A 23,104-nucleotide genomic window follows, 5' to 3' on the forward strand; every position below is an offset into this window, starting at 1 on the left:
ATTTGCATGTTTAATAAGAGAAAAGAAAGTTGGAAAGTTCTAAGCCAAGAGCTTGAAGCTTTGCTTCACTGGGGTAAAGAATCTTGTAATGAGAGATCCAAGAATGTTGAATCATAGAATGGCTTGGGTTGGAAAGGACCTTCAAGATCATCTAGTTCCAACCCCCCTGCCATGAACAGGGAACCTCCTGCTAGATCACGTTGCTTAGAGCTTCATCCAGCCTGGCCTGTAACACTTCCAGGGATGGGGCATCCACAGTTTCTCTGGGCAACCTGTTCCAGTGCCTCACCACCCTCACAGGAAGGAATTTTTTTCTAACACCTAATCTAAAACTACTCTCAGTTTAAAACCATTCCCCTTTTTCCTGTCACTACACGAGAAATAGACTCTCTCCATCTTTCTTGTATCTGTGAAGTTTAATCTGCCACTGTTGAAGAATGCATGACTACTGCAACTTAGAGTGGCTCTTTTGGCAGCGTAGTTTGGTTTTCTCTACAGCAATAGGCTTCCCACCATGCTTTTGAAAAATAGGAGATAATGACCTAACAGCTTCTTATGGAAGCAAATGATAAGCCTTATGTTAATATATTGTTGTACTTCTTTCATGATGGAGGCTTAACCATCACCACTGTACTTAGGCATTTACTTCATTTGTTTGTTCTCAGAAGATCCTAAACTGTTACTGAACTACACTGTACTCAGAAGCGTTTCATGATGCACTAGTAAATAAAACAGTGAGTAGTAAAATCGGGTACTTTTTGGCACACCAGGTGGAGCTATTCCCACCTTGCACCTCACAGTAGTTGAAGTGCTGTTGCTCCAACGATAGAAGCTACTAAGCCGATTTAATCAGCTCGTTCAGAACCTGGGCATTCAAGCAGTGCCACTGCATCTGTATGTGCCTTTTTGTGCCCAGCAGTCCTGTAAAAGTACTTAGTGCTAATAAAAGGCCCTGGCCTTTAGCTATGAGGCCCACTGGACTTGTTATCAACGTGTTAATGAAAGCTTGTTGTGTGAACTGGAGCTTGATACCAGCTGCCTCTTGTTATGAGGTCCAGCTTAAGTGTGGGATGTAACAAAGGCCTTGAAAACACAGACACAAGTTGAAAGTAGAGGCCATGGCAGCAAAAACAACTTTCTGATGGTCAGTGACTGGTCTTTCACAAAGCACAACCTTGAGAGCTGGGAGCAGACTACTTTTGTTTTTAGAATGGAAGCAGCAGCAAAGCAAAATAAAAGGCAGCCCAACACCTGAATGAGGTGCCTGCAACAGCCTGGGAAAACAACCCCCACTCCACAGGGTGGAGGTGGAGGGCTGGAAATTGTATAGAGATTATAAAAGGGTAAAATTCCAAACTGGGGGGGGGGGAGGGGGATGGGACATAACACTCAGAGAAAACAGGCACCTGCTTCAGCTCTGGCTCCTTGCATCTGGAGTTCTCACACCTGACCCATGAGAACACCATGAACAAGCCATCAGCACTGAAGGGGAGGTGTCTGCATTGTGGTAGTCCCAGCTCAGGTAGAATAGAGCTGTTAAGGATTGTTCACTTGGAATCTGTGCTATTGGTTGATGATATGTAAAAATTAATACATAGTGGCAATGGTTAGCAAGGTGTAGGAACCAACTCTAATTAACCAATTGTGTTAATGAATGTTAGTCCAGTAAATATTGCTGTGAACTTTAAAATTAGCCTAATTTATTCTTCTAGCAGAATCCTTTATCTGCTAGGTGATCTCTTGATTCCCTGATACCAATATATCAGTTCTCTAAAGGCAGAAGAAAATTATTTCTTATTCTTGTGCTCTACACACTCCTTCAGAAACTGCAGTATGTGAGGAAATACTCACTTGGAAAACTGGCCTATAGTATTTTCATGGGTATCACTGGTGTAGAAAAGTTGCACCACTTGAGAGTGCATTCTGTCATGTTTATCTAGTATTTCCTTGAGCATTTCTTTTTTCTTTGCTTATTATTTGACCAAGCTACACTTTGGGCGAAGTAATTAAGTAACTGGAATGCACCATGAAGTTGAAAGAACTTACGCTTACCCTAATTCAGTGTACTAGTATCTCCTCTGAGGTTTTACTCCAAAATTTTTGTTCTGAAACTTTTCTGATTTCATCAGAGGGAGTTGTTACAATTTTTAGTATAAATTCTTTCTATTCCTTGCTCTTGGCTCAGAAATCTCATACTGCAGTACTTGAGTACATGCACGTGTTAGTACTGCTTGGAATGTTTGTTTTTCTTGTGGCTAACTGGCATCATTTCCCTCTTTATGCTTACATGGCTCCCTTAGAGCTTTTTAATAAGCATTTAAATGATTTCTAGTTTCAAAAGGTTAAAACAATAAAAATGTGGTGCAGGTGAAAGCTGTGCCAAATTTACCAATTCGTGAGGATGAATTTTAATCTGACATTACTGTAAGGTATAAATAGATAAATAGATAAAAATATAAACAAATTGGAAACTCTGACCTCATCAGATGCAAGGCATGCTCTCGTGCATTAATCGTGACAACTTAAAATCAGTTCTGCTCTGTTAAGAATTGGCTGGAGGGACACGCCCAGAGAGTGGTGGTGAACGATGCTGCATCCAGTTGGCAGCCAGTCACTAGTGGTGTCCCCAAGGGATCAGTGTTGGGCCCAGTTCTATTTAATATCTTTACTGATGATCTGGATGAGGGGATCAAGTGTACCATTAGCAAATTTGCAGATGACACCAAGTTGGGGGGGAGTGTTGATCAGCTGGAAGGCAGGAGGGCTCTGCAGAGGGACCTGGACAAGCTGGAGAGATGGCCTTGTTGAACATCATCCCATTGGAATCAGACCAAGTGCTGGGTCCTGCACTTTGGCCACAACAACCCCATGCAGGACTACAGGCATCCAAAATTCCCTCTGCCTCTCGCCAGACCATCAGCGCGTCCTGTGCCTTGACCTCGGGAGATGTGAGAACACAGTTTAGAATTAACCTAAGCGCTGCTATATCCAATGCAAGCGGTGAGATGAGTGACACGGAGCTGTCGTGTCGGGGACAGGCAGGCGCATCTGGCACTCGGGCCGGTCGCCGAGTCCCCGTCCCATCCTGAGGCGGACTCCGGGCCTGCGCCACCCGTCCTGGGGGAGCGTGAGCGAAACTCGGCCCGGGCCGTGCCAGCCCAGTGTGCTCTCTGTCTGCGGGGCCCGGCCCGGCCCGGCCCCTGTTCCCCGGCCGCAGCGGGCCCGTCCCTCGCCCCCCGCGGCCCAAACACGCCGCTGTCCCGGCAACGGCGGCGGCGTCACTTCCTGCGGTGCCGCCCCTCCCTCCGCCGCCGCGCTGGGCCGGGGCCGCGCTCCTCGCTCGGGCCGTTGCGGCGGAGGCGACACGTGGCCCCGCGGGCGGCATGGCCGCGGCGGCCGAGGCGGCGGGCGGCGGCAGCAGCCGCCACGAGAAGAGCCTGGGGTTGCTGACCACCAAGTTCGTGTCGCTGCTGCAGGAGGCCAAGGACGGCGTGCTGGACCTCAAAGCGGTGCGAGGGCGGGGGGGAAGCGCCCGCGGCACCGCCGTGCTGCGGGGCGGGCGGCGCAGCGCGGGGGCCGGGCCGGGCCGCCCGCGACCTCCACACCGGGACCTCCACCGGCCAGTGACGGGCTGAGGGATCCCGGAGGTGGCTGACAGCCGCCGCGATCGGCTAAAATACGCGTCCCGGCTCTTTGTCAGTAGGGTATAATGGGTACCGTGCATTAAATATAACTTATTGAGGGTGTTTTTATTCACTGTGTCCAGTTTTCGGCTCCTCAGTTCAAGAAAGAGAAGGAGCTACTGGAGAGGGTCCAGCAGAGGGCCGCAAAGATACTGAGGGTCTGGAGCATCTCTCTTATCAGGAGAGACTGCGGCAGCTGGGCCTTTTTAGTCTGGAGAAGACTTGAGAGCAAATTCATTAATGCATACAAATATTTTAAAGGCAGGGTACCAAGAGGATGGTGTGAGACTCTTTTCGGTGGTGCCCAGAGACAGGATGAGGAGCAGTGATCATGAACTAAAACACAAGAAGCTTCACCTCAACGTGAGAAAGAACTTCACACTGAAGGTGGCAGAGCACTGGAACAGGCTGCCCAGGGCAGTTGTGGAGTGTCCTTCTCTGGAGACATTCCAAACCCACCTGGATTCCTGTGTAACCTGCTCTAGGCCCTTGTTGGGGGTTGGACTAGATGATCTCCAGAAGTCCCTTCCAACCCTAATGATTTTGTGGGGTTTTTTTTACTGCACTACGTTGCTCTCTGCACTGACTCTGTATGGACTGCTGTTTAAACCTGTTTCTCACCCACCCCCTTGATGTTCTCTTAGCAAGAGAAAACCATGTTGAAAACCAGACCATCTCCTTGTTATTTTTTATTATATGTGTATGAAAGATGCTGAATTGGCAGGGTAGGTGGCAAATCATCATCATCATCATGCCCCTCTGCAGCCAGCCTGCCACCTCTGATGCATGAGGGCATTTGGGCCGCGGTGGCTGGAACATCTTCCCAGTGATGCCAGGGGACCAGCCTGCCTTGGCCAGGTGCTTGTGCTAGGAGGTCGTTCTGTTGCAGGAGGGATTGTTGTGCAGCTTACTTTATTGTCTGTCATGTGCTGAGAGATGTTCCAGGTCAGTCTGAGAAACAAAACATACTCAGTTTGTAAGACATTGGGCCAAAAAGCTTGGCCTTAAAGTGCAAAAGAGGATTGATTTGAACAATGAAGTTGGGCTGAAGCGGGATGGAATAGTGTTTCTGGTTCTCTCTAGTGAGAAAGGTACCTACTCAGAGGGAATGGGTTGGTGGCACTGCAACCAGTTACAGACATTTCTGCTCAAGGCCCACTGGAGACTCGTTTCTGAATTTGCTTTGTTGGAAGTAAATACGAACTACAGTGCATAAACCGTTGGTATTTCCATAAACAGTGAGTCAGAACATACATTTCTGTTAGTGCTTTTCTCATAAATAAGCTGCATATCTAAGGAAAAATAAAAAGCACGAGGCATGTGTGTGTTATGTCAGTGTGCTCAGGGAACTGAAGAACAACAGGCCAGTCTTGAAATGGAACGGAGTGTTCCAAGAAACAATCTGTGCAGTGAACACCCTCAGGTGTCTCCCTGCTGATGGGTACTGACCATCTGATGTGCTGCAGGTTAGTATTTTCTGTAGCAAAACCAGCACTAGGAAAAAAATGTAATTTGGAAACAAATGTGTTTCCAGCTTTGTGATTTAGCAATTGAGAAGGAAAATCTGTTTCTGGGACATTTTCTGGTGATCTTTGAATACATCTATAAATATAGCTTACTGGTCTGGAAGAGGACACTTTGGGAATGTTTTAGTGCTGGACACTTCTCTGGTAACATCTGACAAATTGTGGGAGTGAAAGTGAGAATTTACTTGAAGTTTGAATTTTACAGTGTTTACTTTAAAATCGAACAGCTATTCTAGAATAATGATGTAACTGTCACTGAATAACCCTGTATAAAAAATCTAGTTATGGGATTAAACTTAAAACATTAAGGGATGAGATAGAAAAGAAAGAAAACAAAGTTCCTATCTGCAGCAACCCATGAATTGCAGGGAAGAGAGAAAAAGAGCAAGATGAGTGAATAAGGGATAAACCACCTGAAATGAAGCCCAAAAAATCATGTATTCTTTCAGTTCATAGCATACAGTTGCTTCTGCCTTGATTTCTTAAATGGGCTTTGTTTTTGGCAGAATGCCATCCCTACTATAATGATGGTTAAGTAGTGTTCCTGATCATCAGTGCAAAAACATCAGGTATTCTAAGATGAACTTCTTTTTAGAAGTGTATTGATCAGGTGCAAATAACAACTTCCTTACACTTGCCCTACTCCTCAGAAGAAAAATAGCCCGTCCATTAGATTTTACATTCCCTTAGTCTTTATGAATGCAATGATATTCAGTACTTATACTTACAGGTTGACAAGAACACCATCCAATTTAAAACTCCCACCAAACTGTTGTTAGCCTTCTTGGGGAGAAAATGTCATCTGCTAGTGGCACAGTGCAGAAGATGCAGGACCTCTTTCCTTTGACACTTGGCAAGCAAGCAGTCATTGCTGCCTAGTACTTTGTTAAGCTTCTTAATAATCACTCTGCCACGGTGTTCTATCCAATTCTTCTGCTCTTCGGATGTTAACACAGCAGATTTGCAGCTGATGATTCACGGTGCCTTTTGTCAGTTCTCAGGGAGCAAAGTTGTGTGAGGGCACAGACTCTCAGTTGCCTTTTTTTCTGGCTGGTGGTTTTATTTCTGGGCACGGTTTTGTGTGTCTCTGTGCATGCCTGCAGCTGGAACTGTGCTGAGCAGTGTGTTTTCTGTATTCCAGGAGCTGCACAAGCTGAATGCACACAGCACTGAAGCCCAGTGCTTATACGTTTTTCTTCTAGCTCTGTGAGACACTCATATAGTGTTTGTCTTGAATACATACGTAGTTAAAGTATGAAGAGATACTAGGAGAAATTACTAGAGTTCAGCAGTTTTACATTAGGAAGATTTTATGAAGGAACTCCAAATACAAATGATTCAGAGGAAGGAATGTGGAAGCTACATCCAGCCATGTTAGCAGGGCTGTTGTAGATGTCCCTTTCTTTACACAGGGTGAGAAATGATGTGTTTTAACAGTATTTTTGACAACAGGAGATTTGTCTCTTAGTTATTGAAGTCACTAGTGGGTGGTTTGTGTGGAAGACTGACCCATGTGCCTACCAGAAGGTGTCGCACTGATAACGCTAGAATGTCAAAGAGGAACTTTTCAATTCTTTTTAGAATATCTGTGAAACAGCCTGTTAAATTTTTAGAAGATCATTAGATTACAAGATGAGCACCAGAAAGGTAGTGAATGGCTGGATTAAACCTCCCAGTTTGGGAACTGGCCCCAGCTTCTTTGTTGGAATTCTTGTTTTAAGTAGTTGAACTTTGTAGCAGTGATTGAATTATATACAGGGCTAGTCACACCAAATACATATGTAACTGTGTCCTTCATTTTGCTATGAAATAAACCCCTGTCCTGGGGTTCCGGAGCTTGGTTTGCAGCAGTGGTAAATTTCTGCTGCTGGTGTTAATGGAGCTGTGCTTTGGGCATACAAAATGCAATAACATTTAGAGTAGAACAGTTACTCCAACTTTGAAACATCTGGAATTGGGTACTCAAAATTAGTGACTTTTATTTAAAGTCTTAAGCTTTGGTGTCATAGCTACAAATTTATGTACATTGGTATTTTTTACTACCAGCACATCTTGAAAATACATTAAGATTAATAAAGCATTTACATTCTGTAGACAGGCCTTTGAGAAAATTTCAAGAGGCAATTGAATTTGTCTGCAGAGCAGTTTTTTCATTGTTCAAACTCGGAGCAGTAGACTAAGTTCTCGGTCAATATGTAGAGCAATGGGAAGAGAGCAGAAAGTTGAACAGCAGCTGTTTAAGTGTATGTTGTTCAATCGTTGCACTGAATAATGTAAACAGCTTATAAAAATTGTGCCTCTGAAGACTGTGAGATACATGAGGTGCTGATTAAACATTGTACAGATGGCATCAGTTTTGTTACTGTCTAGATTCTTAAGATTCTCTTGCAGTCCTTGGAAGCAGTGTGTATGTATGCAGCAAAAATAGCAGGTTAAGATGGCATGTGCATACCTGCTGATACAAGTGATTGAAGAGCCTGTTTCTTTGGAGAGAACTGAACTGTGCGCTTTTTATGTATTTGCATGTATTCTGTTTGATAAGAAAAGATTTTAACAGACTGTTGCAGAAGACCATATGAAAGATAAATGTTGCTAAGGGTATCAGTAGAAACACTGTTTAGTGGGGTACATCACTGTCAAGGAGATGGAGCAGTGTTTATATCTCATAGCTATAAGAGTATTTTTTTAAATCTCCATTTTTTCATTTTGTCCTTTCAATTTTACTTAAGTAGAAAAATGAAAAAAAAAAGTACTACTAAGCAAATGGATTTGTGGTTGTCTCTCAAACATACATGCTTACAAAAACCATTAATTTAATAGATTGTTGGAAAAACTGAAATAAATCATTATCTTCCTATAGTGGAAAGTAGTTTACCTTATGCATTAGTTCTAATTTGGGATGCAGAAGTCTTTGCCACCTATCTTTCTCTTTATTACTCTTCTAATTTTTTTAATACATATAATCCCTTGTAATCGTTGTATCTAAGTGTCCTGAGTAGCTACAAAGTCGGACTCCTCTTTGCTTTCTCTCCTTTTAGCTAATGTTCTTTGAACTTGACCTGTCTTTCAGCATCAAAGAGCTGAGGGTGTGGAAAGCAGGAGTAGCTCAAGTTTGCTTATTTTATCTTAACTCTTTGCATCAGGTGCATAAAAGTCACTATGGAGAGAGATAAGGCATGAAGCAGAGTTTCCTCTTCCTGGTGCTCTGCTTTGCTCTGAGAGGTGAGCTGTGACAGCCCTCAGACACACTGTACAGATAGCTGAGTGTCAGTGGGACATGCCTGTGAGCTGTGCTAGTGTCCTGGTGCCTGTGGAGCTGTTTGTGGTGCTCAGGGTGACACTGAGTGAGCCCTTGTACACTGTGAGGTGGATTCGTGTGAGGACAATGATGGCCTGAAGTACTGCAGCTCTCCTTCGGCCACTTTGTGAAATTACAACCCTGTTGATTTGTATCCCAGTACTCCTGAAGCCAAACAAAAGCTTCAGTACTTTGTGTCAGCAAAAGGGATGGTAAACTTAGCATGTCCTTGGCTCGAGAGGATTGCCCCACTGCAGGGTGTTGCTGTCTGCCTTCCCTACTTTTTCCTACCTTCCCGAAAGAGCACTGCAAGCTCCTTCATGCAGTTGAACAGCACATGCTCCAGATACAGAACAAGGTCTTGGCAACCCATGTGAATATACCCTCCTTCCAGGGATGGCCTGCTGGCCTTCAGCAAAGTGACTCCTCCATGTGGTTTGCAGCACTACCTGCAGGTGCTGAACTTTAGAATTAGTGGTGGAATATCTGGCTCTTGAAGAGTGGAACCTTCTCCCTTCAGAATGACATTACATGGCATTTTTCCAAGGGAGTGGCTTAACTGTCTTTTTCTGCAGCATGCAAGTTGCTGATACTTGTTCTCTTGACAGGCTGCTGATACGCTTGCTGTGAGGCAGAAGAGAAGGATCTATGATATCACCAATGTTTTGGAGGGGATTGATCTCATTGAGAAGAAGTCAAAAAACAGCATTCAGTGGAAGTAAGCCATGTTAATTCTGCAAAATTTTCATATGCTCGAGAGCAACAAAAATTGCCTCTTTCCACTTCTGACTAGATATGACACCACAAATGCTCATTTCCTTCATATTGAATGTTAGTAGATTTTAAAAATGTTGAAAATAGACTTAAGAAATTATCATTGCCTGATTGCTTTAGACTTTTACTTGTGGTTTCATGAACCCTTTTACCTTTTTAAGAGGAGTAGGTGCTGGCTGCAATACAAAAGAAGTCATAGACAGGCTGAGGTATTTGGAAGCTGAAATTGAAGATCTAGAGATAAAAGAGAAAGAATTGGATCAGCAGAAACTGTGGCTTCAGCAAAGTATCAAGAATGTCATGGATGATTCTACAAACCACCAATATCCTTTTAAAGTAATTGTGTGCCTCTTGGAACTAGAATTAAAGCAACAGCTAAGGTGTAGGTAATTGATAAAGCATAATGTAGTCTCTTTTATCCAGAAGAAAGGTAAGGCAAATATTTTTTCAAGTTTTTCTCAAAGAAAGAAGATACAAATTTTATTTACATGGCTTTTTAAATTCTGTGACTGTGATTGGTAACATGAAAATAAGTTAGCATATATATATGTATTTTTAAGTCTGTAGTATAATCCTGGTGTCTTACTTCAATTATATGTCCCCCATTCACTTAAGAATTGGACTCAATGATCCTTGAGGGTCCCTTCCAACTCAGAGTATTCTGTGGTAGTCTATACTGCTTTCCAGCACTTGAATTTATACCTTATTACCACTGCTTTACATGAATCTGTTTTGTGTTGCTTCGTTCTCCTGCAAAGATTAGGCTATCACCGAAAGATAAATTGAGTTGACAGTGTCCTGAAACTTGTTGGGCTTGAAACTGGGAAAAAAAATCCTGTGTTTAGATAACCCATGAACAGAGATTTCTAGCTGCATAAGCATGTGCTTAGCTATCTTGCAAGATACTGGGCAAAACAGACACCTGAGACTGGGAGCAGGAAAGTGCCCTTCTTATAGAAACTGTAGCACCAGTGATAAATATTTAAATATTACGGGACTTGCTATACAGAAATTGGTTGTGTGAAATGGATTTTGTAGTAAAGGAGATTGAGGTTAGATGTTAGGAGAAACTTTGCTTTAGGAGAGCTAGCACTGGAATTGACCTCCCAGGGAGGTAGTGAATTACCCATCACTGGAGGTTTTCCAGAAGAGGGGAGGCAGACATCTGTCTGGAATGTCTGAACAGTGGGTCCTACCTTGAGGCAGAGGAATGGGATGGGAGATGAACTCTGAAGTTCCCTCTAGCAGTCGTTTTATGTGATTATGGGAAGTCCTGATACATACTTGAATTCTGTAGTGTCAGAGAGATAAGTGGTGGTCTTCAAAACAAGATTTTACATGTTCTCCCTGTTAGGATCTCTTCTCAAGCAAGCTACACAACTTTTTTCTTTTTGTATTTTCTTTGCAACTACAGGTTTTTTTCTTTAAAAGACGGAACTCTTCTATTTTTAACTATTCATTCTGAAAGACAAAAATTATGCTTTGATTACACCTCTGAGTAACAATAGTAACTTTATAGTTTAGACTCAGTTTGGACAAACTGCTTTTAAAGGGCAACACGTACCAGTTCTACATTGCTTCAAGAAAAATGTTCCTTGACATACATTACATTTTCATATGTCACCCATGAAGATATCTGCAACTGCTTCAATGGTAAGTTGCTGCTGTTAGGCTGTATTTCTAAAGCAAGGGATTTCCTGATCTTCCTCTTGAAAAATGACTTGCTTGTTCCTTGCAAGTATTTTGAATTTAGAAGTACTCAGTACTGATGTCTCATAATGTTCAGGACTACCAAGTTCCGGCATTTTCTAGTTGTAGTTACAGATTGTACTGAATAGAAGCTCAGTTGGAGTCCTGGTTTCGGATGCCTGTTTTGGTATTCATACTTTGCAGCAGCTTGCCTCAGGCCATTAATGGAACCAGAGACAGGACATGTGGGTCCAACCCACCAAATGAACCAGACAGATCCAAATTTCATACAGTTTCTCTGGTGGCAGTTGTGGTCAGAGTTCCTGATGATGCTGTATAAATGGAGGCAGACAAAGTTCAATGATGGAGCTGCTAAATCAAAAGGATTCCTGTACAGGTTTGAAGAAACTGCCAAGAATTGCTGGCAGAGGTTACTACCCTTGACATTCTTTCCCGATCCCAGGGCACCCAAGGGAAGATTGTTGTTCAGCCTCCAGCTAGGCTTAGAACCATCTCAAGGAAGGCTGTTTTTTAATAAAAATGCAAGATTAGAAAACTACTGCAGTGTTTAACAAAAAGGAGCTGTAACGAAAAAGAATTGGCCATTACAAAACATGGAGGCACCTGGCATGGCACTCAGATAGTACTTCACCTAAGTGTCTTTTAGGAGGCAGAGAAAGAAAAGTGTTATTCCGAATCAGTTATGGACAGAGGGGAAAGGCAAGTGACCTGCAGTGTTGTGCCAGTTCTGTGGAAGTAATTGTGATTCCCTGACTTCAACCAACACATTTTAATGTGCATAGTAAGCCACAGGTGAGTCTGATAGCCAGCTCTTAATATCGCAGTTGTGCTTTGGAAGCTGTGAGCTTAGATACTTGGAAGTGCTGGCTTTGAAGATGATCATTAATACCTTTTCTTCCTTCTATTAAATCTTTGTAGTACCACCATTTGTCAAAGTCATAAAGTGAGCTAGACCAGAGAACTGATTTAGCTGAAGTAAGTCATATGAGGAGCAGCTGAGGGAGCTGGGCTTTAGCCTGGAGAAAACGAGGCTCGGGAGAGACCTTATCACTCCATACAACTACCTGAAAGGTGGGGGTCGGCATTTTCTCCCAGGCAACAAGTGATAGGATGAGAGGACGTAGCCTCAAGCTGGATTAGGGGGCATTCAGGTTGGACATCGGGTAGAATGTCTTCATAGTAGGGTTGTTAAGCATTGGAATAGACTGCCCAGGGATGGTAGAGTCACCATCCCTAGAAGTGTTCAAAAAATGACTGGACGTGACACTTTGTCTAGTTGACAAGAGGGTGATCAGTCACAGGTTGGACTTGATCTTGGAGGTCTTTTCCAACCTAAATGATTCTTTGATTCTGTGAAAAAATTAATTAATTAATTTTCACCTTATGTTACATATAAAACTAAAAGATAAACAGGTAAAGGAAATGGTAAATCTTGTACTGCTGTGAGAAAAGGTTCTTGCAACTATGACCTAAGTATTGGAATTCTGTGATTCATATCATGCAATATACTTGGATCTTACAGGTACTATGCAAGTCTTAGCACAAGTTTATATATGCTGAATTATGTATTTTAAGTGGTCTTAGAATATTACCATCTCTCATTTGAGGGGGTACCATGCAAGACTTAGGAAAACTATGCACACTTTACACTTATTTAAAAATTGCTTTTTAACCAGGAGATACACTCCTAGCAATTCAAGCACCTTGTGGTACACAGTTAGAAGTACCTACACCTGAAATGGTATGTACTGGTTTCTTGTTTACCTAAGTGTTCTAGAGGAACAGTGGAAAAGAGCTATCTTAGAGTGGAGGATTTATCTCTGTCCATGTGCAAGGGGAGGGGGGAAATAATTAGGATTGTTTCGGTTGAGAAGGGAGAGGCCAGATGGGAAAAAGTGGGTTTTGTACACCTATATGGTAACTGTCTTCTATTAAAACCAAGATACATTAGTGGGTTTTTTTACCATTTCTTCTTCTTTTTTTTTTAAATGTTGCAACTTTCCAAATTGTGCATAATTGTCATGAATTCCCTTGAGAATTCATGGATAGAGGCTTTTATCTGTCAAGTTTCTCCTTTACATTGTTAAAACGGATCTTTTACAAAAAAGCCTTTTAGATTCAGTGGTAGGTTTAGTTTAGATTTAGTCTCATGGTAGTAGACTAGATAGAGAAACAGAATGCAGTCTCACTTTAGCCAAAAGACTTAAATGGGTAAGATTAAAGTAGGAGGCCAAATTATTTACCTCTGTCCATCTTTATTTTTTTTTGTTGTTGCAGTGCTCAGTTTTAAATAGTGTTTACATAGTTGGGAGAGATCATTGTATGAAGCATGATAGCCACTCTGCTTGTAGAAGGCTGAAATTCACCTGAGAAGTTTCACAAGCTATTTTTAGTGAGGCTAAGCACAGTCTAATATCGTAAAAGCATGCCAAGCTAGAGCCATGAAGCTGATCAGTGGTACTATCTTTGTCCGTCTCTGCCGAAATCAGTTCAGGCAATGGTAAGGTTCTCTGCAGGACCCAAGTTAGCAGCTGTGATGTTGGGCTTTATTTTTTTTTTTTTTTGTCAAGGACCAAAACAGCTGAACTTAGTCTTCATCACCTTGTACAGTGTCGAGTTCTCAAGGAACAGTAACTTTCATAATACACCACCTTTACAGGGACAGAATGGACAGAAGAAATACCAGATCAATCTTAAAAGTAGTTCAGGACCTATCCATGTGCTGCTTATAAATAAAGAATCAAGCTCCTCCAAGCCCACGGTGTTTCCGGTTCCTCCGCCCGATGACCTTGCACAGCCCTCATCTCAACCTGCAGCTCCAGCGACTCCACTTAAACCCACTACAGCTCCCTCAAATCCACCAGAACATGACCTGAACCAAGGACGAGAGTTACCACAAACACCAGCTGCGGACACACGATCAGGTGGATCCAGGGTTTTTCCTCCCTCCAACGGGGTGGGGAGGAAGGCATCTAGAGGGAAAGAAGAAACTGTTAGGAAAGGTGATAGACAAAGGAAAGTTCAAGAATTTGCACAGCATAGCAGCTGTCTGTTGACAAACTTCTCCAAGGGCTTACTAACAGCTCTCAGGAGGTTACAGAGACCCCTCTTCCTCTTCTGTCCGGTGAAACACATTCTTCCCTCATAGCTTATCATCTTATATTGAACAGGTTTTGGATATAATCCTGTTGGTTATTCTGAGGTGCTTCTCCAGAATGCAGTATGGAGCAAAATTGCAAACCTCTGATGGAGGATATTATTTGAAACATGTACCTTTTAATGAGACTGATAATACAGGCATCAGTTCCAGCTTTTGTGCCACAGTGTCATTTACCTTCTTCCACACAGAGTGAGAGACTGCCTGAATATCAGGTATTTTTTTCATAGTAATGGTAGGGTAATAGGAAAAGATGTAAGAAAATGCTGTGAGTGGTACAACAGTTCTGAGGGTCCCGATTAACCTTTATTAACCTTTAATTAATTAACTAATTAAGTTGTGCCTGTGCCTGTGGAAGGGGGAGACTCCTCGCACCTGATCCCAGACACTGGCCATGTTCCCAAAGACAAAACTGGGTGCAGATGCTTTGTGTTCCATGTCTCCATAACATGCCTTTCTGTCCGCAGATGGCAGCGTGCAGCAGGACAGCGCGGCCCCTGCAGCCCCCTACTCCAACCTTCCAGAGCTGGCGCTGTACCCCAGCCTTTCAGGAGACGGTGCCCAAGCCTCAGCCATCTCCAGTGACTACCAGGGCTTGCTGCCTCTGGATGTTAACTGTATTCTCAAGCCAAACTCATTTGACATTGCAAAGATGGAGGAGCCCACAGGTAGGGAGCAGTAGTTCCTGTTTGAATGTTTATACTGGTTTCTTGAGCCCTTCTTTGCGACCAAGTTACCAATGAGTTACAGGCAAAATGACAGGCCTCTGTTTATCTCCTGGTGAAGCCACTGAGCCAGCTCTCAGTAGCAAACTCATTTTGAGCAAATGAGTTTCTCTGCCACCAAGTAAGCTTCATGTTGTATATGGCTCTAGGGTTATAAGAGATCAGTGGAAGAAGTGTAGTGTGTGTGGGGGGAAGTGAGGGATGGCATGCTATGTCTGCAGCTCCTACACTGCATGAGCCACACTGTTCTTTGCAGTTCAGTATTTTAATGCAGATAATATGTGTTGACTTCTATAAACACGTATTAAAAAACCCCCACATATATAAAGCATGTGCTCCTGTCTTTCACAGGAAATATCAGTGGGGATATTATTGATGAACTCATGTCTTCTGACGGTAAGTGTTTAGCATCTTTTCTAATAATCACAAGTAGTAGCATGGGTTTTGTGTGAACAGCACTTAGGAGGCATATGTTAAATCTGATGACAAGACTCAGTATGAAACTACTTCTTTTCCCTGTATTGCCTCCTCTGTCATTCTTGTCTTTTCTCCCCTTTCTATTCCTTGCAACAGTTTAACCGTCAAAATATGAAAACCTTAATCCAACAAGCACTTACATGCATGAATAACCCACCAGTCCTTAATTCAGGGACAAAGAAAGAACAGGCTGATGACTAGTGTGCTGCCTTAAAAAAAAAAAAACCTTAAAAAAAAATCTGTTTTAATTCTTTTCTGCCTCAGGCTTCCTGCAGGTGCTTTAAATAAATATTTCAGAACATAGTTACATGCCTGTGTGCAGAGTGATACGTGGCTTGCTGCGGTACACTAACAGAACAAACGCTACCCTTTTCTGCTGTTGCACCTCAGTGGCCATAAGAGTGCAGCACTGAACCACAGCTGCTAAGTTCATGTGCTTCTGCCTCTCTGCTCAGTCTCTCTGAGGTGCCAGGCAAAGAGGTGAGCTCAGCTGGTGTTGTTCCTTTTGCCCTGTGCTCTGTAAGCAGCCTGTGCTAATATCTGCCCTCCAAGCAGACAACCTCAGGCTCCTGCAGAAAGAGATGTGTAATTATAAGATATGAGGTACAAGATGGGATTCTGTGAATGTGCCAATATATGGTCAAAATGGAAACAGTCTCCGCTTCTAGGGCAGGTACAGCACGCCCAGCTCATCTACACTATGTCAGAGTTCCTACGGTGCCGCATGAGGGCTGAGGCTTCTCTTCTTGCATTCCCGCCACAAAGACAGCTTCAAGTCCATGCTTGAAATGCAGTGCACAGAAAAACTGCTAGCCTTCATTTCCCCTCTGTAAAATAGGGATAATAGTAACTTCCTGACTTATTTGAAGGCAGATATATGCAATATTGTAACAAGAAAAAGGAATATAAATTATGGCTTTCTCATGAAAGTTTTCAAAAGCTGCTCAGGAGCTCTTTTGCTGCAGGAGAAATTAAACCCATATTCCACAGCTGTCGCTCCATTCCAGCAAACTCAGTTAAAATACCAAGCAAAAAATGGTAGGTAGGTCACTTACTGCCTTAGTTTGAATGCAGTACAGATATTCACAGTATGCATCCTAGTGTGCTTTTCAGATTATCAAGACTATTTTAATTATGAAGACTAACCTTTGTACTGGTGATGACAAACATACTGAATGATGAGATAGGGCTGATATTCCAAAAGTGTTTTAATTTAAACTAAACTATTCCTGCTTTACAGTTTTTCCTCTCTTACGACTCTCTCCTACTCCCGGAGATGACTACAACTTTAACCTGGATGATAATGAAGGAGTCTGTGATCTCTTTGATGTGCAGATACTAAATTATTAGATATTGTGTCAACCAGACTACTTATCTACCTCTAACTATAACATTCTAGACTTCTTCATAACCTAAGTATTTGAATAATGAATGTATAACTTCTTAGTTCACTGACTCTGGGAGTATATTTCCTTTTGCTTCCTTTAACTACTTCACAAAACAAATTCAAGAACAAGAAAAAAGGGCTCTTATCAAAAATTCTGGCACTTTTTCACCCAAGTGTTCTCTGTGTAATCCAATTATTTGAAGCTTTCTTTAGTAAGAAAAGCAAAAATACTTTTTAGCCTTTGATCATTTTCTAAAAAATGATTAGGCTTCTTGCTCACAGTTAACAGCGTTTTCTTTGAAGCTTTACTGCCAAGAAGCTTTGTATATTCTTTTTTAACCTTTCAAACAATTTTGAAGCTTTCACTGCCAAGTTGAAAAGTGAAGGGTATCACCTTGAGTTATGCTAAATTGTTTCAGTGAACCAATTTTGTGAAGTGCCTTCTGTTTTAGCACTTTAAGTTTCTCACACTGACTTCTGACATTCCACTTTCCTAGATGACAGGAAAGGTCTGTTTGTAGTTTGTATTAAAGTGTGCCAATACTTGTATATTAACAAGATTTTTTTTAATAAAATTCTTCAAATAAACCCATCAGTGTTTGTGATCTTTCATTTCTTGCAATCCCTTCATTGTCCATTTTACATTACAACTGAGATAACAGGTTTGTAGCAGCATCCACATTTGCTGGTTCCTCTTCCAGATTTGTGGAAACCTGAAAAAAAAAAGTTTCAGTTTAAAGTAGAAAGCAATTTCTTTTTACTCTGCTTGAAAAAAACCCAAACTAATAAATACCCATTGTCTAGAAGATTAGTTTGTCTTTTATATATTTAATTTAGGCTAATTTTGCAGTCATACTTCAATAATTTGGGGGGATTACAGGATTCACTAAACTTAACAGATAAGCTGACAACACTTTATGCAGGAGGAATACAAAGTGTCATGCCAGTAACAACATACATGGAACAGAGACAGGCTCACCTTTTAGTTCAGAACGGCTCTTGACATTTTTACAACTTTGGAGAAAATACTATTACAGCCTGGGTCATCAAACTAGGCATTGTCATGTACAGCCCTACTAGCACAGGAGCAGCAGTAAAGTCTGAATTCTTGGAGGAATAAATAGCAAGCCAGCAGGGACAGGGCCACTGGCACCAACTGCCTTGAAATTCTTGCTCAGCCTCATCCTGTACTGAGAGCACTGTCACTTATGTTTCATTTTTCCCTCAGCCTCTTCTTAACGTATTTGACACTTGTTTCGTCACTCACAGCCATACAGAAATCTGATCACCTCAGGCACAGGAAGTAATAGTGAACTCATGTCCACATCTCCAAACAGCTCCTCCTTCTGACAGCCAGCATGGATTCATCTGTACCTCATCCTGGCCTGCTGCTTTCTCTCTCCCCAAAACTGCCCAGAGCATCAGAAGGAGTCAGCATAAAGAGTTTATATGGAGGAACTTGTCAGGAATTAAACTCTCTAAATTAATTCTTGTGTAAGATTGCATGTAGCCCTGTATAAAAAACTAAACAAAGGAAGGCAAGTGAAACACTGTCTTAAACCCTAAGCACTGCAGGCAAAACCTCTAGTACAGAAATTGCTGGTTTAGGTGTTGGTACTTCTGATGAGGGAACATGAAGGCCTAGGCATCAGGAACAGAGAGAGACAGAGCTGTCTGTTCCAAAGCACTGTCCGGTGCTTCAGGTTAGGAACATCCAGGTTCATCCTCTCAGTGTCTATTCATGGGGAGACATAAGTCTCAAATCAAAGAGCTGGGACTAACTTTAAAAAATAATTTAAAACCAGCTGGAATAATTTAAAACTATGTTTTGGAAGCGTGCTTCAGCTTGGCTGCCCACCCTCTTCTCTCTGTAGTAGTTATATAGCATTTGAATATGCTAACCAGGTTTCAGCATTACCACACAAATAAAATTAATAAAACTGGCTTTATAGCTTTAAAGCAATTGCACAAATTGCCTCTAGTCTTAGAGCCAGAATATAATGCTTTAAAAACACACATATTCCTTTCAGTCTCCTCAGATTTTTACAAAGGGAAATTACCTGTTGAGTCTTCTGAGGTTCTGCTGAGGTGCCTTTCGATAGCTGCTGCACTTCTTTCTGAACTTCAGCAAATGCTTTATTTATTGCACTAACTTTTTCAGCATTTTTAATGTTTATCTGGGAGGGAAAAAAATACACACATTGGTATTTTTAACAAAAATTCCACTGACATGTGAAATTGCACCATTTTTCTTCAAGTATTATGCAGACAGTATTATATTTCTCTCTTCCAGTATTGCTCTTCAGTATGTGTATCTGTTACTTAATTAGGCCACCTAGTCCTGCACTAATAAATTTAAAAGGGAGAAAGTAGTTAAACTTTATTCTATTGGAATGGGAGCCCACAATGATCCAGAAACAGAACACAGAGAAAACAAAAGCCAGGCTGTAGACAGGCCCTGCTATATTATATATAAATTGTCTCTGCTGCTCTTTCCTCCTCAGTGGGAGGACTCCTCACACTCTGCCCTTGGTCCAACGTGAGGTCCCTCCTATGGGAGACAGTCCTTCATGCCCTTGTCCAGTGTGAGTCCTTCCCACAAGTTCCAGTTCTTCACAAACTGCTCCACCATAGGTCCCCTGTGGAGTCCCACGTCCTGCCAAGAGCCTGCTCCAGCATGGGCTCCTCTCTCCATGGGCCCACAGCTCCTGCTAGGAGCCTGCAACTTCCCACAGGGTCACAGCCTTCTTCAGGCACCCACCTGCTCCAGCATGGGGGCTGCAAATGGATCTCTGCTCCATCATGGACCTCCATGGGCTGCAGGGACACACCATGGTCTTCCCCACAGGCTGCAGGGGAATCTCTGCTCTGACACCTAAAGCACCTCCTCCCACCCCTTCTTCACTGACCTTGATGTCTGCAGAGCTGTTTCTCTTACAAATTCCCACTCCCCTGTTCTGACTGCTGCTGGTGTTGCACAGGTGTCCCCCCCATTTCTTAACTACATTATCCCACAGGCACTGCCAGTCCCTGCTGGGCTCGACCTTGGCCAGCGGTGGGTCTGTCCTGGAGCCGACTGGCATTGGCTCTGTCAGACACAGGGGAGGGTTCTGGCAGCTCCTCACAGAAATCACCCCTGTAGCCCCTCAAACCCAATACAATTTGCAAATGATTTTACCATTTTGAATTTCTTCCAGTAGTTTGCCTTTCAACATCACACCTTGCATCCTACTTGTTGGTCTGGCCAACGCCTACCAGATTTTGCCACATTTTTTTAAAGAAACTCTATGGCTGTAGCAAACCAGGATGTGTATCTCTGGGCATCTCAGCCTCACTTTTAGCTTAAGTCTACCTTATAAGTTATTTAATCAAAGATGCTTGCTTTTAAACGGAAAGAGCTAAAATACGGACATGTGCTATGCTTTGGAGGCAATTATCCACGGTAGAGGAGCAAGGTGGATGCAAGGGGGCATAAACTCTTTCACCACTGCAGCTGGTCTCACCCCTAGCACCTATTTCTTTCAATGTCTGGAATGGGACCATAGCCAGATAATGGCCTTTTACATTGCAAATGTTCCAGAAGCACACTCATAAGTTTTCAGGCAACCCCAAATTTCAGGATACCTACTGTTGCTAAAGGCTAACCCTATAATTCACTTCTCAGCATTTTACACAGGCAGAAGCAAACCATGCATACTTATTTTGCTTTCAAAGCCTCCATAACTTCAGAGCATGCTTACATTAACAATAATTCCATTTATTCTGAGTGACCAAGAGAACCAGTATTAAGAAAGCAGTGGCAAGAGGCTGATAAAACAGGCCTACTCAGATTGGCACTTTAATCCATAATAACTTGGACAGTGGCTGTAGAAATACGGACCCAGCTCCAATCGGAGGAGGGACTGTGGGTAACACAATCGACAAAGACCTTGGGCTTGTCACCATCTTCCAGCTTCACAGGGGTGTTAAAAGGATCCAGTCAGTTTCAATACCTAATTTCTCAGCTGCTCAGGCAGGACTCCTCCATAGAAAGAGGCTCTATAGCTGGCATAGGTATCTACATCAAAAGTTGTCTGAATAGTTATAATGGGATTTTAGCTATTAAAGAATAAATGTATTTTAACAATTTTTTTTCTGAGCGTCTTCCTATACTGCTTAATAATAAGTAAATCCTATTAAGCCCAAAGGCTTCATGCACTAAAGAATACAGCTTCAAACACAGAGAATAAAATTTTACTCCTAATAAGCTCCTGACTTTTCATGAATATGGTTTTAAACCTGTTTCTCCCTTTGTTATACAGAACACTCTAGACTAAGAGGAGATGCGACGCCAACAACATGAAATTGTTATTTCCAAAGTTTGTTAAATTCCTGTCTGTTCACCAGATTAATTTGTCAAGTGGCTTTGGCTCGCAGGAGGAAATCAGAAACAGCCTTTTCTTAAGAGCTGTTTAGCTCTGTTTGTCCAGCAGACTGCAACTGCATCGAACAGGAACATTAAGCCACTAAACGTTCTGCTTTTATTACTTTTATTATCTGATGCCTTCCTACAGGGACAGCTGAACTCTCAGAACACACACGTCAGGCTGGAGGCAGGGTTTGAGGAGAAGATACCACATAATGACTCACTGCTACCAATAGGAAAACTCTTTCTTAGATCACCCCCCCATTCCCTCTTCCCCTGCATCGCTCCCAGCTCTGCGACCCACTCTCTCCCTCCTCTGGGCTGTGCTCCTCTCCAGACATGAAAATGACAGAATAATATTTTTGCTTCTTTACTTTTTCATTGCTTTAGTGTGTTAACTCACAGAAGCATCTGCAGAGCATCTGCAGACCATCTAAGCTGCAAGAAGAAGTCAAAGAGGAATTAAGAGCAAAACATACAACAGTGTGTGTTCCTAGATCTGTTCACTGCATCTCACTGACACGGTTTTACTTGACAGCTGAGGCAAATAAACAGCTACTGGATCAGAAGAAGCTCCATCCTTTCTAGTTCTCCCCCACCAAAATGTTTCTCTTTGCACTCATTCATAAGTAAGCTTGTTCAACTCACCAACCCAGCCCATAAAAAACCAAACTGCATTTTTAATTGCTTTTGCTGCTGATTTAGCAAGTTGAATCACCTAGCAGGTGATGAGTTTCCGAGCTAGCATCAAGGAGAGCTGTGGAAACAGAGCCCAGAGCCTGGGGCTGGGCTTGGGAACATGATGGAAAGGAGCAGGACGTGCTGCTAATACGGCCCAGTGAACGTGAACTCACTGAACTGCTGATGCTCCCTTTAGCATCGCATTCTCTAGGACACGCCGAGATGCCATCAGACATTTCCCAAATAACACCTGTCAGGAAGAACCACTTGAAATCTTCTCTGGCAGATGCTGCAGATCAGTCAGATAAACTCCCTGCTCTTCTCTTTTTGCAGATTATAACATCCACATATAAACCTGATTTAGGGTGAAAACCGTGCGCTTTGCCACTCTGCCCGGACGCACACTGTCCCCAGAACAGCTCGATTTAATCAGTCCCGAGAACTTTCCGCGCCCCTCAACGAGGCCTAACAGGAGCAAATCCCGCGGGGCCGAGGCCTCCCGCAGCGGGACTGGGCCCTCCCCCGCGGTGGGACGGCACCTCCGCGCCACTCACCTGCTTCAGCGCGGAGGTGACGGGCCTCGCCTTGCCCTTGGCCTTGGCCCTGAGGGCGCCGCTGCGGGCGATGCGGAACACGCTGCCGGCCTTGGCGGCCCCGCCGCGGCTCTTCGCCATGGCGGCGGCTCCGGGGGGCGGGCGGTGACGTCACACCCGGGGCGTGGCGTCGGAAAGCCGCCACTCCCCCCAGCGCTGCCAGCGGGGGGCGCAGCGCCGTGCGCGGCCGCCAGGGGGCGAGCGCCGCCTCGGGCGGGCACTGCGGGAGCGGCGGTGCCTCTTCCCTGTCCTTCCACTTCCCTGTTCCATTCCTTCCCCTTCTCTGGCCCTTACCTGCCCCTTCCCCTGCCCTTTCCCGGCCCAGCACGGCCCCGTCCTCGGCCCCGGTCCCGGCCCCGCCGGGTTTCCCGGCACGGAAAGGCTGAGAGCTCCATGCGGCGCGCCCGCCGCCGGCTGAGCGCCGAGTCCCGAGCACCGCGTTGCCCAAAGCACGTGCCCGCGGGCAGCACCCGGGGCGATGGTATAAAAGAATAAATGCCCAGTGGGTTGTGGGGACATCCTCCTGCCTCCACGGGGCCCGCTTGGGAAAAGGTGGAATCTTTCTACGGCCGGTTCCAAAGGGAATTGGGTTCGCTCCCCTGGGAGTAAGGCGGGAGAGGACGCAGCGGTGCGCGCTTCGCTTTACTTTCGGGAGGGGCGGGGGTGAACCCAGGAGTGGAAACAACTT

The 23,104-nt window shown here is 43.6% G+C and overlaps 2 protein-coding genes and 1 long non-coding RNA gene across 3 annotated transcripts; 1 reads left to right on the plus strand and 2 right to left on the minus strand.

Moving 5' to 3' along the window:
- Positions 1–3,157: 3,157 nt before the first annotated feature.
- E2F5 (E2F transcription factor 5) lies at positions 3,158–17,325 on the plus strand. Its single transcript, XM_051771733.1, has 9 exons — positions 3,158–3,509; positions 9,116–9,225; positions 9,443–9,604; positions 10,891–10,934; positions 12,668–12,732; positions 13,651–13,915; positions 14,616–14,816; positions 15,225–15,269; positions 16,591–17,325. Exons 1-9 carry the CDS (start codon positions 3,384–3,386, stop codon positions 16,698–16,700), a joined length of 1,128 nt encoding a protein of 375 aa, XP_051627693.1. The 5' UTR covers positions 3,158–3,383; the 3' UTR covers positions 16,701–17,325.
- LOC127462862 (uncharacterized) lies at positions 13,855–14,616 on the minus strand. The gene is made up of 2 exons (XR_007900583.1): positions 14,073–14,616; positions 13,855–13,963 (listed from the first exon to the last, which is right to left on the minus strand). It is a non-coding gene; the product is annotated as an uncharacterized LOC127462862 (long non-coding RNA).
- On the minus strand, positions 16,541–22,537 carry RBIS (ribosomal biogenesis factor). Its single transcript, XM_051771744.1, has 3 exons — positions 22,378–22,537; positions 18,798–18,914; positions 16,541–17,450 (listed from the first exon to the last, which is right to left on the minus strand). The coding sequence occupies exons 1-3, from the start codon at positions 22,495–22,497 to the stop codon at positions 17,382–17,384; spliced, it is 306 nt and encodes a 101-aa protein (XP_051627704.1). The 5' UTR covers positions 22,498–22,537; the 3' UTR covers positions 16,541–17,381.
- Between the last annotated feature and the right edge of the window lie 567 nt (positions 22,538–23,104).

The sequence above is a fragment of the Manacus candei genome, unplaced genomic scaffold, assembly GCF_025592945.1.
Source record: "Manacus candei isolate 608988 ecotype Guabito, Panama unplaced genomic scaffold, ASM2559294v1 h1tg000008l, whole genome shotgun sequence".
Classification (NCBI taxonomy): domain Eukaryota; kingdom Metazoa; phylum Chordata; class Aves; order Passeriformes; family Pipridae; genus Manacus; species Manacus candei.

Bases quoted from the DNA above. Each gene is read 5' to 3' on its own strand.
- E2F5 (XM_051771733.1), top strand. From the start codon at position 3,384: ATGGCCGCGGCGGCCGAGGCGGCGGGCGGCGGCAGCAGCCGCCACGAG. The intron at 9,605-10,890 runs ATATCCTTTTAA...GACATACATTAC, and splicing joins GATGATTCTACAAACCACCA to ATTTTCATATGTCACCCATG. The intron at 14,817-15,224 runs GTAGGGAGCAGT...TGTCTTTCACAG, and splicing joins AAAGATGGAGGAGCCCACAG to GAAATATCAGTGGGGATATT.
- RBIS (XM_051771744.1), bottom strand. From the start codon at position 22,497: ATGGCGAAGAGCCGCGGCGGGGCCGCCAAGGCCGGCAGCGTGTTCCGC. The intron at 18,915-22,377 runs GTGAGTGGCGCG...TTTCCCTCCCAG, and splicing joins TCACCTCCGCGCTGAAGCAG to ATAAACATTAAAAATGCTGA. The intron at 17,451-18,797 runs GTAATTTCCCTT...TTTTTTTTTCAG, and splicing joins AACCTCAGAAGACTCAACAG to GTTTCCACAAATCTGGAAGA.